General features: G+C 40.4%; 1 protein-coding gene across 1 annotated transcript in view; it reads right to left on the bottom strand.

The window, feature by feature from the left end:
- Positions 1 to 18,985, bottom strand: part of sorcs3a (sortilin related VPS10 domain containing receptor 3a) — a 262,848-nt gene that overhangs the window by 69,526 nt on the left and 174,337 nt on the right. The window contains exons 5-9 of the mRNA XM_086082047.1: positions 16,700 to 16,773; positions 15,253 to 15,317; positions 14,609 to 14,727; positions 5,170 to 5,259; positions 2,833 to 3,012 (exon numbers count right to left, since the gene is read on the bottom strand). Coding sequence (XP_085938173.1) covers positions 2,833 to 3,012; positions 5,170 to 5,259; positions 14,609 to 14,727; positions 15,253 to 15,317; positions 16,700 to 16,773 — 528 coding nt within the window. The remainder of the gene's footprint in view (positions 1 to 2,832; positions 3,013 to 5,169; positions 5,260 to 14,608; positions 14,728 to 15,252; positions 15,318 to 16,699; positions 16,774 to 18,985) is intronic.

Below are 18,985 nucleotides of genomic sequence, written 5' to 3'. Positions count from 1 at the left end.
GTTCAATTAAAGAATGATTTAACAGCAATGTTTCGGTATAGATACAATGCAGCTACAACAAAAATAAATGGCTGTATTGGAAACTGAAGTTGTGTACTCTTTCCAGTAATTTTAATGGTTGCGCAGTGTCATGTTTTGGGTTCTGTTTTCCTTGTGTGTCTCCCTTGGTCTTGTTTAAGTGTGATCCTGCCCTTCCTCGTGTGATCCAATCAGTGCCCTCAGCCACTTGTGTCTTGCCCCAGGTGTGTCTTGTTGTGTCGTTAGTCTGTGTATTTAGTCTGCTGTCTCCCCTCTGTCTGTGTCGGGTCATTGTTGGATTTTCCCCCCCCATGTCTTGCTGCCTGTTTTTGCCTTGGATTTTCCCCCCCATGTCATGCTGCCCGTTTTGCCCTGTTGTTTTCTCCATGTTATGTTTTTCCGTGCAATTTAGATCTCGCCTTTTGTTTTGTAGAAATTAAAATCCCTTTTTTGATCGAACCTCTGCCTCCTTGCCCTGTCTTCCCGCATTTGGGTCCTCAAGCTCCCCCTTCTTGACAGAATGACCCGACCAAGATCAGACCCAGCGGGAAGCTCCCGTTACCGACCGGCACGCCGTCGGTCGGCTCAAAATCACCGTCAGCCTGCCACCCAATCCCATTCCCTTCATGTAAGTTATTTTTCTCTGGCTGGTTCCACCTTGTCCTCTGTTCCCCATTCACCCGATCTCCTTAGTTCACTTAAGTCCCTGCCCTATGACACCATTTTGTCACCCCATTGTTTCATAGACACAGACTTCACCGATGATGAAGATGAAGAAGGCTGTTTTTTGGTTAATGCACTTACAGATTCCAGTTCCGATTTAGACACCGATTTGGATTTTTTCACCAGCATAAACCCTTACATGTTTTCGTCAGTTTTCGTTTGCGGATTATTTTAACACCGGGTCATGTCACCCCCCCGTCACCTCGGTCCCCGCCAAGTTCATCACTCTGGTCCCCATCTTGTGCACCTCATAGCCCCACATTACCGCCACGTCAAGACTTAGTCCCCACTTCACCTGGTTCCTAACCCAATCCCGTTTCTTCTCGTCACGTTCCTTCAGTCTCAGTATCCTCGGTTTCTAGTATCCCTGCTGCTCCTCACTCCCCATGGTGGCAGGCTGATGTGGCCCCAGTTTCTGCTCTCAAGTCTACTTCAGCCACGCCACCCCAAGCCATGTTCACCCAGCTACCGCCAAGCCAAGCACATGTCCCCGAACCACGTCCGCCGCAGCCCCAGGTCCCCGAACCACGTCCGCCGCAGCCCCAGGTCGCCGTGCCGGCTCCGCGGCAGCCCCAGGTCGCCGTGCCGGCTCCGCGGCAGCCCCAGGTCGCCGTGCCGGCTCCGCGGCAGCCCCAGGTCGCCGTGCCGGCTCCGCGGCAGCCCCAGGTCCCCGTGCCGGCTCCGCGGCAGCCGCCGCAGTTCCAAGTCCCCGAGCCACGTCTGCCGCCGCAGTTCCAAGTCCCCGAGCCACGTCTGCCGCCGCAGTTCCAAGTCCCCGAGCCACGTCTGCCGCCGCAGTTCCAAGTCCCCGAGCCACGTCTGCCGCCTCCACGGCAGCCCCAAGACCCCGAGCCACGTCTGCCGCCTCCACGGCAGCCCCAAGACCCCGAGCCACGTCTGCCGCCTCCACGGCAGCCCCAAGACCCCGTGCCAGGTCTGCCGCCTCCACGGCAGCCCCAAGACCCCGTGCCAGGTCTGCCGCCTCCACGGCAGCCCCAAGACCCCGTGCCAGGTCTGCCGCCTCCACGGCAGCCCCAAGACCCCGTGCCAGGTCTGCCGCCTCCACGGCAGCCCCAAGACCCCGTGCCAGGTCTGCCGCCTCCACGGCAGCCCCAAGACCCCGTGCCAGGTCTGCCGCCTCCACGGCAGCCCCAAGACCCCGTGCCAGGTCTGCCGCCTCCACGGCAGCCCCAAGACCCCGTGCCAGGTCTGCCGCCTCCACGGCAGCCCCAAGACCCCGTGCCAGGTCTGCCGCCTCCACGGCAGCCCCAAGACCCCGTGCCAGGTCTGCCGCCTCCACGGCAGCCCCAAGACCCCGTGCCACGGCAGCCTCAAGACACCGGACCAAGGAGGTGCACGTCCCACTGCCGTCTTCTCCCTGTCTGGCGGCGCACGTTGTGGTCGCCCTTTGCTCCAGTGTGGCGTCCGGGGTGCCCTCCGGACCGGCGCCGCCGGGCTCCCCTCGTCTGGCGTCCGGGACGCCCCCCGGACTGGCCTTGATGGGTGTGCCAGGTTCCCGCCTCCGGGCCCCCCTCCGCCCGCCCTGTTTTTGGACCTTTTTGTGTTAGGGACGTCTGGGAGCCGTCCCTTGAGGGAGGGGTTCTGTCATGTTTTGGGTTCTGTTTTCCTTGTGTGTCTCCCTTGGTCTTGTTTAAGTGTGATCCAATCAGTGCCCTCAGCCACGTGTGTCTTGTTGTGTCGTTAGTCTGTGTATTTAGTCTGCTGTCTCCCCTCTGTCTGTGTCGGGTCATTGTTGGATTTTCCCCCCGATGTCATGCTGCCTGTTTTTGCCTTGGATTTTCCCCCCCCATGTCATGCTGCCCGTTTTGCCTTGTTGTTTTCTCCATGTTATGTTTTTCCGTGCAATTTAGATCTCGCCTTTTGTTTTGTAGAAATTAAAATCCCTTTTTTGATCGAACCTCTGCCTCCTTGCCCTGTCTTGCCGCATTTGGGTCCTCAAGCTCCCCCTTCTTGACACGCAGATGGTTTATAGTGAATTGCAATAAGAAGATCGTAGTCAATATGACTTCCCATAGATGTAATTGGTGATATGTTTCCTTACATTTATAACCAATTTCATTCTGAGCCTACCTCATACAAATCCAGCATCTGGTTCCCTCCCATGCCTTTAGTGGTCTTGACATTTTCCATGGCCAAGGTGAAGTAGATGCCTCTAGTGTCGGACAGGTAGAGGTTATAGGTGTCATTCTGGTTCCACTCTTGCACTGCCGCAAATACCTGCTTTTCATCTGTGCTGACAATGTGTAAATCCTAACAGGGAGCAGAGATTAAAAGGAGTTATGATCAGAGGGTGGGAGGGGTGAGATTAACGCAGGCTAACCTTGTGGACATGTTCATGAGATCAATGATGTGCTGTGAATATAGACAGTTAATAACAAATTGCACAGTATACTGTATCTTGTGCTGCATAGCAGCTTGTGATGCAAGAAAAAGTATAAGAAAAATCATATTAAATTCATAAATATCAATATATTTTATATTTCCCAGTCTTTTGTCCTCATCCCAGTTTTATTGGAATGTGTGGCAGGCATCAAGATAAAAATGAGAGAATATATACAAAAAAAACCTAGTAATGTTCATTAGTATGAACATCTTGTCTTTGTGGTGTTTCATTTGAAAATAGGTGGTAATTAGCAAATTATTGTTTTGTTTTTATGTAAGTTTTATACAGTGCCAAGGATATGTATCCTGCCAAGCAGTGATTATATATTTGAAGCACACTTGTAATCTCACATACTGAGATTGGTTTAAATAGGATGCTTATCTGTTGTGATTTACATGCAGTGTTGGGAATAACGGCGTTTAAACTAACGGCGTTAGGTAACTCCAAATGTTTTCAATAAACTGATTAATCCAACTAATTATTCTCCCCATATTTGAAACGCCGTTATCGTTATTGTGTGAGAAATGCGTTGCGTTAAAAGACGTTGCGGCAAACTGTCATTTGCGCACAGTTAGCGGCACTGTTGTTGTCGGACCTCGTCACAATAAAAGCAACTTGACAGCTGAAATGTGTAGTGACTTTTATTTTGGAGGTGCCGTGGGAAGCGTGTCACGATTCACGACGTGATGGACGTGTCGCCCTTCTTCCTTCTGGATTAAGGCTTATCATATTTTAGCAAAGAGTCCACATCCTCTCCTGGAACTGGTTTGCCAACTTTGACAAGAGTGACATTAATCAAAAATAACAGTCGAGATTTGCTGAAAAACGGCCGCCATGAGGAGCGATTTGTTGACAATTCTGTTCCACCAAGAACCATATTGCGACTCCACAAGCACCATAACAGTGATAAAGATACTGGTAAATCATAGCGACACGCTCACCTAGTGTAATTAATAGCGCCAACAATTGTATTTATCTTATTTCTCGAGTGCGAAACACATGAAAAGTGTTGAAAGAAATATGCTCACACTCAGGGAGGCGATGGAATGACATTTGTATGTGAATGATGCACGTTAAGTCTAGAATTGGGCAGTTTTCTTATGTAAATCAATCATTAAACATGCCTTGTGTAGGATTATAAACTGAAGATATATCACCATATTAATTGAAATTAATTAAGTTTTTTAGAGAGCTCAAGTGGAAGCTGATGATTTTGAGGAGTTAATGGATTAGTAGTTATGGCAATGATTTTGGCCATGATAGCATTAAGCACTGTATATTTCAATAGCATTGGCAATTTATTTTATATATTATTGATTATTTTAGCCCGCAACAATAATAAAAAATCCCCGTGAAATCCTGGAGGGACTGTCTAGGACTGTCTACAAATTACCTATAGATGACATATGTGCCACAAATCACCATATATACAGTATTTATTTTATTTTTTATTAATATTCTGATAGCTGTAGTAACTGGCAGTGGTAGAACATACATCACCACTCCAAATATAATGAATTCTAATTATTATTATTATTATTATTATTATTATTATTATTATATGATATGTCATATTATGGAGTGGGGCATTTGTGAGACATAAATACTCACAAAAATAAATCAAAACACCATATATAGCCTAGACGCTATTTGAATTCATTCTATAATAATAATAATAATAAATACAATGAAAATCCAAATTATTTGATATAAACAATAAGTAATGAAAATAGTTACTTTGCCTGGTAACAAGTTACTTTTATTATGAATTAATTCAATTACTAACTCAGTTACTTTTTTAAGCAAGTAATGAGCAACTATAAATAATTACTTTTTTAAAGTAACCTTCTCAACACTGCTTACATGGTAATCAGTTCACATTTTATGATTTTTTTTTGCAGAAATGCAGGCAATTCCAAAGGGTTCTCATACTTTTTCTAGAAACCGAATATCTGCATTGATAGACATAACGAACTTGATTGAACCATCACAAAGTTAACACACACAAAAATATTTCAACCTACCTTTGGCAAGGAATATTTTGGAAGTTTGATTTGGATGAATAGGTCTCTCTTGTAGGAAACATAATAAGTGGCTCGTCCCGACGTGGGCACCTACAAAACAATATTCTCAATTACACACACTTAAAACTCTGCATACATTTTGTCATTTTGCTGAATATTAGGACGGCAACTAATGATTATTTTAACAATTGATTATCTGTCAATTATTTTTCAATTAATCTATGACTCAGTTAAAGAAAAATACATCCGTTTATTTAAGAACAGGATATTTATTCAAATTGACAGTGCAGAAAAGTACAGTTTGAAAGCACCAATCACAAACAACTACACAGTCATTGTAATGTCGTCGTGAGTCCGATTTTGAATCATTTGTTGTTTTATCTGATCTCTATTGTTACTGACTCATTTGTGTGTGGTGCGACGCAAGTATGGTTGCTAGGCAACATGATCAACACTCACTCGCTTTTCTACTGATGCCACAGCTCCAAACTTGTGTTCAGTAATAATTCAGCACAGTACAGTTGATTAAATTACCTTTATCGGATTTATTATAAACAAATGCACAAACACATGCTCCTTCAAAGTAGCCTGTTAGATGAGTAGTTTACCCAAATACTGTATTAACAAAGGACTGTCATGGTCTGTGTTTTGGTTTTGTTTATGGGTCATGTTTTCCTTGTGTTTCTCCGTTTGTCAATGTCTCGTCAAGTTTTATCATGTCCTCCCCTGTGCTTGTTATTCCGGCCCCTGGTGTTACCCAATCAGCTCCCCAAGACACGTGTGTCTTGTCCAGGTGTCTCTCGTTGTCTCGTTACTATGTGTATTTAGTTCCCTGCTTTCTTTCAGTCCTTGCCGAGTCATTGTCAGACCCATGCCATGTCCTGTCGTCATTATGTCTTCGCCTAGCTGTCGTCCTGTTTGAGTTGTTGCTTTGATTTACGTTTTTAGACATTGCTGATTTTGTTATTTTTGCCAAGTACCTTGTTTGCCTTTTTCTTAATTAAATCCCCCTTTTTGACTGCATCCCTGCCTTGCTGCTTTTGCTCCCTGCATTTGGGTCCTCCACCCCATGCCACAACCTGACAAAACATTTTAGAGCCGTAATTTTAATAATGTGATACCGTGATATAGACATATTTTTGCTCACTGTCATCATACCATCATAATGTAATATCAGCACAGGCATAGTGTCAACTTAGAACCATATGGAAAAAGTCAATACAATTTTTTTAAATATATTCTGCTACATAAATATATAACAAACATTACACAACTAAAATGCAAACGCCCACATTATAAGTCTCCTTTCATCTCAATTCATCTCAGTTGCTTTCAAAAAAGAGGTAACTGTCAAACATGGCAACACAGTGTGCTACCTTCGATGTTCCAGCTTATTGTAAGGGCTTGGAGATTTGGCCTATAATGTCGCTAAAGTGGCTCCACTTATCTTTGCTAATGTGGCTCTTGTGTAAAAAATATTGAGCATCACTGATCTAGAGGAGTAAATAAATACATATATAAAAATCGCAAGTGGTTCATGCAGCTTCATTTTCTCATCACTAATCAATAGGGATGTTACAATAACGGCAATATTGTGATATCCTTATATTAAAACTGCCACAATATCGTCGTCATCAGGTTTTGATATTATAAGCAGAATTTCCATTTGTGCAGTTTTAGCACCCTCTGGTGGCTAGTTTTTTAGTGCAGTTTAATTTTCACAAGGCATATTTTGGCCCTTCTAGGTTTAAAATCCACGCTAATGGTCAGAAGAAGGGGAACATAACATGCTTGTGAACTTATGAGTCAATATGTGGAGGAACTCAATGTGTGCATGCATTAGCAAGTAAGTGCCTCAATATTGAGTGTTATTAGAGATTGTAGGTCGTTGAAATGCATTACTGTTATGTACAAAAGCACAATTTTTTTTTTTTGTATGAGCTCTTTGTTTTTGTTTTTTTACAATATTGTGACCTTTTTTTTATATCGTCAACCTCCCCACAAATTTGTGATAATTATCTTATTGTGACTTTCACATTGTGATGTTTGGATATCGTTACAGCTCTACTAAAAAAACACATATTAAACAGCTAATGGGGTAAAAAAAGAGACAAGTGGAAAAAAAAAGAAAGTCTTTTGTCTTGCCAGGCAAAGTACACAATGGTTGACCCCCCCACCCCACCCCACCCACATACTCGAGGTTTGGCACATGCGGAGTCACACATTTGGTGATTTAAAAAAAAGAAAGAAAAAAGTTTGTTTTGTTACATTTACAGTCTGTTTTTACTGGTGAAATATCCCAGCCATCTTTCACCTAAAGAGCAGCATCAGCACTGCATCTCTCTACTCTGTGACAGATACAGACTGAATGTTTGCTGGTTTAGCTGGCCGGCAGCATTTTCCACAGTAGTATTATATTAGTTGTAGTGTATTGTTTTTTTTAAGGACTTACGGATGTTTGAGTCAACATTTCAGGCAACTCACATAAGCTCGAGTAATACATTCATGTCAATAGTAAGTGTAATAGTGTGGAGGTTGCGGATCCAAATGCGGGAGCTGGAAACCGGGTGTGACACAAACAATGACTCGACAAGGACTGAAAGAAAGCAGGGAATTAAATACACACAGTAACGAGATAACGAGAGACACCTGCACAAGACACACGTGGCTTAGGGAACTGATTGGGTAACACCAGGGTTGACAAGCACAGGGGGAAATGATAAAACTTGACGAGACATTAACAAAGGAAGACACGCTAGGAAAAAATGACCAATAAAACAAACCAAAACACAGACGAAGAAGAATCAGCGAAGAAGACACTTTATTGCAATCTACATGTATCAAAACAACATGGAAAAAGACCAACACAGGAGAAGTGACAATTGTGGGTGATTCAAATACAACACCGCTTGTTGAACGTGGGAATAAAGAAGCAAAATATTTTGCTGCATAAGCAAGCTAAGGAGGCTGCGCAAAACGACTACGACACGGCTATCCACCATTGTTGTTGACAGACTGATGGTTCGCACGCAGTCCCGCGAGAATTGGCGCATACGTCATCAATGTGCGACAATGCGTCGTCATCGAGCTGCGACCAATACGTCACCACTGGAGGAGTATCCTGCATATGGTACCAGACGGACGCGTACAGGGCGCGTTTTGAAATCTTTCCACTCTGGAGCTCGGTTTCAAAAGTGATCGGTTTCAACCTCCGAAACCACGCCATCGTGTGGACGAACGGCCTGAACGGTAAGAAACTTGTGAGGATACATTGAAACTGGCTTTTGTGTGGACAGGGCCTAAATACACACAGTTACGAGACAACGAGAGACACCAGCACATGACACACGTGGCTTGGGGAATTGATTGGGTAACACCAGGGACCGAGATGACAAGCATAGGAGGACATGATCAAATTTGACGAGACATTGACAAAGGGAGACACACTGGGGGGAAACATGACCAATAAAACAAACCAAAACACAGACCATGACAGTAAGTCTCTTACAAATAATGAACGAAATATATTCTACAAAACACTAAATACAATATATAACAATCATTAAAATGTTTACAAATCCTTGATATTTTGTGTCATGCTTTGTGCAGATTTATCTGACCATAAGATTTTTTTCAGAAAAAACAAAGCATATCTCAACCCAGATGCATTTGCTTACTTTTTTTTGCATGGTGCATATTCTTTTATTTACAAATTTGGGTAGGTGTCAAGTGGACTTTTATATATTTTAGACTATAGCCATTTGTAACAATGCCCTGGCTGGCATTCAAAGGATGCTGTCCTTGCAATGCACTTTGAGTATTCTAAAGTAGACTGGTAAATAAAAAAAAGCCTTAGGCCAATCAATAGTCCAATTATTCTTTGCTGAGGGAAACATTTAAGTTTTGCAACTGAGCCGCCTGTGCTGTCTGGGAAATTCCGTCTAGACCAGCGACCACAACCTCTTTTACATCGGAGCGATTTCACGTAACGCTATATTTGATGAACCTGCAAAGAAACAAATATAACAAATTATTAAAAATGCAACCCACCATTACACTTGAATGTTGTAATTAGAGGGGACATGCTCCTGTTTCTCTTTAACGACACAGTACTATCTTGAAGTAATGGGAGACAATGACACCTTAAGTGTGTTACTTACTGTCCAGTCTATTCCACAATTTTGTTTTAATCTCTACCGATGCAGAAAACTTGCTTCGCAAAGATAGCATGTTGGAAATGGAAGCAAGGTGTTTGTTTTTTATTTTTTTGCAATTACGAAGGCTTCATTACGGAAGACGATTAGGGTCAGTGAAGAGGAAAAAAAAGGGTTGGCAGGATTCTCACTTTATTCTCAGAATTCTGACTTTTAAAGTGAAAATTCTGACTTTAATCTCTGAATTCTGAGATTAAAGTGAGAATACTCACTTTATTCTCAGAATTATTTTATTTATTTATTATTTTTTCCTTTTAAGAGCTTCATTCGGTAATGTCATCATCATTGCTCTTTTTTTCATTTTCATTTTTTTTATTATTTTGTATGTGGGTGAGTATGTGTGTATTCGTTAGTTCACCAAAAACCCACCAAAAAAATCCCATACCGTTCACCTAAACCGAACACCACCGTCAGGAAACCCGAGGAAGGACCAAAGAAAAGAAAGGAAAGTGAAATCCAGCACCGACCAGACACCACCCACCGGGCCGCCAACCAGAGTTCTTCACCAACCCCAGAAACATCTAAATTCCAACAAATCAGGGAGACCTCAAGAGACCAAAGGAGAGACTGAGGAAAGGAAGGAAGGACAGACGAAGCAGAGTGAGATCCACAGACACCAGCCTCCACCGATTCAATGACCTGAGGAAGAAGCAGATTGTGGCTGAGTTTCGATAGATGCTGGTGTGGTGGATCTGGCATGCATGGAAATCTCCACCAAAGAGGGGAGCCGTCGACCCCTGCCAGGACAGAGCAAACGCAACACCTCAGGGCCCCCCAGGCCGCGGCAGCGCCAAAGGACGACCCCCGGGCCCCGCCAGGGCCACCGGCCGGAGAGCAAACCCAGAAGCAGGAGCGCCCCCCACCCCAACACGGCCCGCGCCCCCAACCCAACGCAGCAGGACGGGGGACTGCAGGCCCGCCAGGCACCCCACTGGTCCACAGCCCCCGCTCCCCCCACGACCGCCATCCACCCCAGCCGCCCCCAGCCCCCCAGAATTCTGACTTCAATTTGAGAATTCTGACTTTAATCTCAGAATTCTGAATTTAAAGCCAGAATGCTGAGAATAAACTCAGAATCCTGCCAAACTTTTTTTTCCCCTCTTCACTAACCCTAATCCTCTTCCGTACTTCATCGCCCTCACTCGCAAGTCCGTCATCACACATTACATTGAGATATCTTAGCATGTGAGAATCACTTGTATGGATAAATGTGTAATTTAAGTAGGACAGCTGTTATTGTCTATTAAATGCTACTTTTTTATCCTGTGAGTTGTAGTATGCTCTTCTTCTGGGTCATTATTAGACTGGTTTCCCTTTTCTGAGGCTCTCCAAGAGCTTTTTTTTTTCTTTAGCTTGTCTGTGCACTTTTTCATGACCGCATCACAGGCGGGAGAGAAACAGTTTGACTTGTGCCCAGAGACAGAGGCAGGTGCTCCTGACTTGTAAATTAATAAATAAATTATAATATTAAATAAATCTTCTTTCAGATTGTGATAATCAAACTCATATTTGTTCAGTCTCCCTGCACAGCTCGGTAACAAATGGCCCAAATGTCTTCAGGCAAATCGGATTTCTCCTCAAATCTGATTTTTTGGGTTGACTGTCCTGACTGTTTTTAGCAAGTGACCAAATCCGATCTGGCGCTGTTCAGACTGAGCCACATTATTGACCCATCTGACAGGTTGCTGTAGCAGCGACGTTGAACGAAGGCGGCGCCCAGCGCATGTAGTGTTTGACGTCATGTGACGCTGTTTACCGCTCTGTACTTCCCGTTCCTCGCAAGTGCGTTAAGCGGTTTTGTTTTATTTTTCATTATTTTATTTTTATTTAAAAAAAATTACGACTATATATCTATGACTATGACTGGACACTATTTCGCTATTTTCGGTTGCACATGTGAAGCTCTGATGGGGTAGCGAGACCGGCATCAGCGCCAGTAACATAAACTGTCACTGTGTTTCCGGTTGAGCATGACAGGAGCTGACGGGGCAGTGGAGCCGAGCAATAGACTGCCGAGCATGCGAGGAAACAGCCGGGCAGCGAACAGATTGGATATTGACAGCTTGGGTGCATTGGTTTTGCACGCGTAGAGTGACGTCAGGACAGTCAAATTCGTTCTGTTCCGTGCTGATCAGACTGAGACGCATCCTGTCCAAATCCGATATGAAACTACCTCCCACATCCGTCCCGCAAAAATCGCATTTCATGTGCTTTGTGACTGTTCACACTACAAAATAGCCATCCACATTAAATCTGGATGGGCTAAAAATCTGATTTGGGCTGCCAGTCAATAGCCTTGTTCAGGCTATTGTTATGCAGTGAAATTAATTAATTAATTATAAATGTTTGATTTATAATATTACTATTTAGAAGTGGACACAATTGCTTTAATTTACTCAGTATGTCTCTGTGGGGAATTTAAGGTGATGTGTTAAATAGATTCCTTTGTCTTTACAAAACCAGTTGAGCAAGAGGGGTTTTTTCTCTTCACAGTACTGAGAGCAGAGCAAATGTGTTAATTAGATTCCTTTGTTTAAACTGGGGCCAGCAGGTCTGCTTTGAAAAACAAACTGCAATTCTTATCTGATCTTTGCAAAACATCATTGTGGTCAGGGGGAAGGGGCATCTAGGTCTGCTCTGAAAACAACATCATTGTAGGAGGGGGAAGTTTGGTGAGTGTATTGATGTATCATGTGACTGTCTGGGAAGGAGAAGAACGGCTGAGGATTGGACGAAGAAGACGGGGAGGGGTTTGAAGAATCACGAAATGATACTTGTGATTTGCTCAGGGAAAAAAGGACACACATGCGGGGGAAAATGGCGGCGTTTGGCTGCAACTCCATGTGTCCATAAGCTTATGTAAAATAAATCCTGATTTCACCGATCTCATTGTCTGAGTTTGATAATCAACATTGTGAACACGGAAAAACATACAAATTGTTTTTCTAACAGCAGCAACAAATCACACACACAATGTCGAATATTGTAATTTGCCCAGAAGCCATGAAAGACTCAAAATATTTGATACAATGTGTTTTGGCGGAAAACCTTCAAACTTACAGTGAAGCCAAGCTTGGCTAGGAAGAAGTGACACCCACAGTAATGTCCTATAGCAAGTTATTCTTCGCCTGGCGTGGTAAATGAACAAAATTGCATAGAATGATACAAAAAAGAGCTCGTAGCCACTAGGACCTAGCAGAAACATAGAGTGTATTATAGAGTGTATTTGGTGAATCCTGCAGAAACAGTCCTACATGCAATCGAGGGAAAGAGCAGAAGATCGATTGGGAGATAACCAGAGGCAGTTTGAACTTTAAAAGGAATTGCTATGATTGATTCCCCACCGCTCACGGTACGATAATACAGTGTGGGCCTCTCTTTAACAAACACCAACAGAACAGTATAAAAAGTTAGACTGAACAAAACTGCCTTTGTAATTATACTGCCTTTTGCTGTTGAACAAAAACGTATGAAACCTCATTTGCCCATTGTCATAATACATAATAATCATGATGTAGTGGAAATTACAATACAGTAAAGACAATAAATTGCATCTGTGTTACTTTGAGTTTCCAACATTACCATTTCAAATGTGTCCGTCACACTAATCATGATTAATTGGCAATGAAAATGTATGAGCATAGATGAATAATAAAATACTTGCGGTTTAGCACAAAGTTCTGTATGTTCGTAAGTTTTTAAACTAATAAAATATTAAAACATTCCACCTAGGGTCCAACAAATATTGAATTCTCATATTGATTTGGAGGGGAAGGAACAATATTACACTTGGATAGTGCATGGAGTGCATTACCACAAGTTTTGTGTTTGAATCTCAGCTCAGACCTCATTGTTCTCTGATTTGTTACACCATTAAAAAAAACATACATTAAACTGTGAATGCAAGTGCAATTTTATTTAAAGGGGAAGTCAATTAAAACATAAACTACACACACACACACACACACACACACACACACTAATATGCTCTATGTGTCCCCAATTCTCCAAAACTATGGGTGTAAACAAAAAAGGTTTGAACTGGAAAATATTTTTTTTATTTAAAAGATGCAAATTTGTCAAATTGAATCAAATCGAATTGTTCCACTACGTATTGAATAGTCTTTAACTGGAAATATATATCTTAGAAGGAAATGGCACATTTATGGTACTGACAAGTTCATTCAAATGTATGTAAAATGATAACAAATAAGTCATTGCAACATACCGTCTCATACCTCGTACCATATCCAATCAAATTAGACTTCCACTGAGTCAAACCGAATCTAATCGTTGTGCTTTCAAATTGAACTGTTCTTGAATCGTTTCAAACCACCAAGGTTGTTTTAGTTAACGCAAACTAATGAAAAAACTCAAACTTAAATAAATTAAAAAAAATCGTTAACAAAATAAAATAAAAGCAAAAATGCTTTTTAAAAATGAAAATTAACTGAAACTAAATTTTATGTTTTCAAAACTAACTATAATTATAGCAATTATAGGGCTTTGTTTTAGTCTTTGATAGCTAATTAATTTAATACATGAGCCTTTGGGAACAATTTTAAATATGATTTTGAGTATATTTATTTTGATTTTAACCGGAATAAAGACGTTTGAAAGTGTGTCACTCAGAAGTGATGTCATCTAGCAGCAGCCAATAGAAAAGCACCTTCAGATGACATCGCTCCTAGGCGACAATTTTGCATGCTTGACTTTTGGCCCCGATGGCTCGGCTCGCATGCTTTTCATTTAACTCAGCCGAAATGCAACGGTAGGTAAGAAATGTGTTACTTTTTTTCATTTTACCATGGTGCTTATTAAATATTACACACAACTAATACACATTTAAAAAACCTGAAAAAACTAATACTGAAACTATATAAAACCAAACTAAAATTAAGCCTTAAAAAAAACCTAATAAAAACTAAAAGAATCACCCTGAAAACTAAATTTAAACTAAACGAAAATTAAGTTATGGTTTAAATTTCACAGTGCATTCAGTCAATTATTAATCAAAACTTTTTTTCCCTCAAAGTATTGGCTCCTGTTGTTGTTGGTTATTATTATTAATATTAATATTATTATTATTATTATTATTATTATTATTATATTGCCTTATAGCCAAAACATTGTGGTATATAACTTGTGTTCCCTATTGATACAAATAAACCTCTACATCCTAAAACAAACCAAAACCAAAAATATCAAGGTCCTTTAATACCCACCTGTATGAATATGTAGTCATCCTGAACTACCAATGAACTGATGTCAATGTATCCAGGGAAGGGGTAGTTCCTGTTGGCTTCTGTACACATCTGTGCTCTGCACGTGATATATTGCACATCTGTATATTGAAAATAAATAAATTGTGATGCAATGTTACCAAAATATGCATACTGTTAAGGGAGGACCATAATAGGCTACAAGTAAGCCAAAGCACAGTAAAGGATAACATAGAAAGCCAAACCAGTCCAGTAAGTTTGATTGTGATGCTAATTTGTAATCTAACCCGTTTCAATGTCTCACATTCTACAACTTGTTTTTTTTAGTGCTGCATTCAATGTTTTGTGTACTGCAAGTCAAATGAGGACAAATGTACATTTCTGCAGGCATGTGATTGGCATTTTAATGCATTCTGACTGTTTCTTAGTCTAATCCCTCTCCTTTTGGGGTGGGTTCAAATAAATACTTGAATTCCATAGTGAATAACTGCCACAAATGAAATCGCAGCCTGACTGTTATATAGGCATGCAACAATGCTGATGTTCAGCTACATGACAGCAATGTCACTCGCTCGCTTGCATAAACATATCCACCAATTATTATTACTATTATTATTATTATTAATGCATGTGTAGCAGAAACTCACTTCCATCTGCCGTGTGGGCCTCCATGTGGACAAGATCTGACTCCTTGTCTAGACCTGACACAGACCTGGGTGAAGATAACAGACGGATCACAGAATTATTTGACACAAGATGGTAATGAATAAAGGACCATGAACTGAATAAAATAGTTTTTCTGTGGAATGAGGAATACTGTATAAGATTATATTTATAAATTAATCTGAATGAAAATTAACACAACAAATCCAGGCTTGCTTGCCTTCAGTAAAATGCAACATAAGCATGGATTTCCCACCCAGTGTGTCATGGTTAATTAGTGTGGGGTGAGAGATCATCAGGTGTGCCACGGGAAATTTTCCAAATTCACTTAATTGGTCCATAGATTATTCATTTACTAAAATGTTCAATACATATTTGGTCAACTGTCTATGTCGGTGACATATAGTGACAGTGATCTTCCACATATGGCAGAAGGTAAGGTAATTAACCCTTTTACATTTATTGGTTGATGGTTTGGTGGTGTGCTGAGGGATGTTTTTGAATTTGGCTCAATAAATGTTGGGTAAAACACTGGTATAAAGTAATGGACATACAGACACAACTTTGTGGGTGATAAGGGGACACCACACTCAGTCTGTTAATAGCCTCAGTGTGACACTAACTATCTTGGAGTCTGAGGTCATTGTGGGAAAAAAATACTGTTAACTCATTCACTCCCAGCCATTTTTCACTGAAGCAACCCCCTTCACTCCAGGTTGTTTTAGTGGATTTTGACTAATTTTGCAAAGCCCACAGAATATTCTGTTCTATTTCTATAAAAACATGGAACCTACCAAAAGAAAGAATAGAGTATCTTCTTTCATCAGGAAAAAAGTATATTTCTAACTGTTTCTGTTTTGAAGCAATTAGCATTAGCTAAATTTCATCATAATTCACAAGCCTGTTTAAAACACTGGCAAAAAGAGCTTGTTGCAACATAACCCTGCTGATTTTTTATACTCTACTGCAACCTGCTGGCCGTTTTTGTAATAACTACCATTGCTTCAACCATTCTCTGCAGTTGAGAGGCGTCAATGCCCTAGCATAAAAAACAAACAAACAAACATAAAAAACATATAAATATGTCTTTGGGAAACGTAAAACATTTAAAATAGAACATATTGATACGTTTTTGGGAGCAAATTAGTTAATATATGTCGTTAATTTATTCATTAGATGCCAACTATAAGCTATATACAGTATGATAAATTAAGTAGAAGGCCATCAGATATGATGTTGAAGGAAAATATTAATCTCTGCCTAATTGTATCAAGATTAGCAAATGGGCATATTCACCAGTCAGTCATGCATTAATACCATTTTTACTGTGACAAAGAACACAAATGAGAGTATCAGCATTCCCACATATAAGCAGAACTTTGTCAGAGAGGAATGGAAAGAATAAAGTGAAGTAAAAAAAGGTTGACTCACCAATAGAATCTAGTAGGGGTAACATGTTCGTGGACAAGCTGCCATTTTCTCCCAAAGTCTAACGAGCTGTACAGCTGTAGATAAGAGAGTTAAAACAAAAAAAATTAATACAAATAAATTAAAAATAAAAAGTTAGTAAGAAAAATGTATGGTTCTATATGAATGTGGCCTCAAATTAGAGTAGCTAATTTAAAAATTGAAACAATCTTGAGTCATGGCCAGGTGATTCCAGAATAGAGGTTAGTCTGGGGTTGCAAACTATTATCCGCACTGAATTGCTATCATCATTATCAACTGCCCATTCAAGCATGCATACTGTCATAGATAATTGTATTTTGCTCCCCCTCGCTATTAGAGGGAGAGGAGTACATTATAATTATGATAATTAAGAACTGAAATACAGCCACTTATACATAATCTTTGTAATTCCATACAATTCCAATCAGTGAATGCTATAAATTGAAGCAAAGGGTTTTTAAAATAAAGTCTACATGTCGGACAGTTCGAGGTCTATAGATAATTCCAAAAAGGACAATGTTTGCTGATGGTGACTAGTGGAGTAATGCCAATTCATTTCAATCTACGGTGGGAAGAGTTGTTCAGACCAAACTAAACCATCTATTAAATATTCTTAGTATATACATATTTAATGTTGCTGCCTGATGATGACACCTGGGGTGGTATTTACATGCATTTGGTACATGTACAATTGCAGGTTGTTCCAGGTTTTTAGTACCTCCAAGTTTAGGATTATGTATCACTTTAAAACACATGCATTGTAAATATTAAACAATGAAATTGGGCACTTAATGTGCAATGTAAATCCCACCAACATTGAGGAAATTATTAAATCTTGGACTGTTAAACTTTTCGTTTCATTTCATGAGACACGTACGATATTTTGAAAGAAAGGCCAGTTTCAACAATACTGTAGCTATGAAGAGAAGATACATAAATGTAAAAAGGGAAGAATATCACCAGAAGTTGCAGATTTAAATTAAGCCGTAATTCAGTGAATTCACAACTTGTTGGTTTCACATTTTACCTTAATTAAATTTTGACTTTAACACTTGTATGAAATATTTATGGTAACAATAAGATGCATTTGGTGTCACCTTTGTAATAGACCATAATTTTATTTTAAAGATTGTATGCGTTCATCTTATCATAAACAACTTATATTTGGAATTGAATTGTACTTGTCTGTATAGTTAAAGGGGAAGTCAACCTGTTTTCTAAAGCTGTGCCGTGACAGGTCATTCATTACCTGAGCCCTGAGCAACTTGTGATGTCATTTTCAGTCAACAGCAAGTAGCAAAATAGCTGTCAACTAAGATAGCTAAAATAGCTAGATTTTGCTGCTTAACTCATATTCCACAAACACAATATTAATATAATATATTATTATTATCAGAATGTCGTGTGTAAAATGGTTATAGGTACTACATTTACATAGCACTTTTCCACCTTACAAAGTCCTCAAAGCACTTAACATTTGACTACTCATTTACCTACTGATGACGCAGCATCAGGAGTAACTGGGGGCTCAGTATCTTGCTCTAGACGTGGTCACAATGGCATGGGATCGAAACCCACAACTTCTGCGTTGGGAGATGACACTGAGCCACGCCGCCCAAGTGTGTAAACTATTGGGGGCATATATACCATTTAGGGGTGGGCTATCTGGCAAAAACAGAATATCACGATTTTTTTAATTATTAAATCACAATTTAGATTTTATCACAATTTAGTTATTTATATTTTTAAATATGAAAGAAAAATTACATTACACATGAAATAAGAGTAGTATTGCATTATTAGGCTACACGTTAGTTTGTGAAAATGAACATGGTAATAATAAATACCTTTTGTAAAGAAAATTATAAATTCTAAAGCAGCAAAATACCTGAGAAAAACAATAACAAAAGTCACAATTCCGTTTTCAAGTCTTTCAATGTCTTAAAGGATCTTTGTACAGTTTGGCACTTTTTTACTTGCGACTACCACCTTTAGCTCAAAGAGTAACTGCAACATCTGTGTCAGGCTCGTTCATGGTGCGCGTGCGAGTACGTGCACGATCTTAAAGCGACAGCCACCGTTGAAAAAAGAAGACATGACTTCAAATGAGGTAAAACAAAAAAAAAAAAAAACTAATTCCCTCCCCAAAGATACTGTGGCGTGTGAGGGTCCGCACACTCTCCTAAAAAGGAAAGATAAAAGCTGATAGGTGTAGTCAGAGTAAAACAGTCAGGGCTCTTCGTACTTATTTGGGCATTGGTGGAGCAT

The sequence above is a fragment of the Leptonotus elevatus genome, chromosome 8, assembly GCF_054856555.1.
Source record: "Leptonotus elevatus isolate MCC_2025b chromosome 8, RoL_Lele_1.0, whole genome shotgun sequence".
NCBI classification, from domain to species: domain Eukaryota; kingdom Metazoa; phylum Chordata; class Actinopteri; order Syngnathiformes; family Syngnathidae; genus Leptonotus; species Leptonotus elevatus.
The sequence above is the reverse complement of the archived record's forward strand: the minus strand, read 5'-3'. Positions and strand labels throughout refer to the sequence as shown.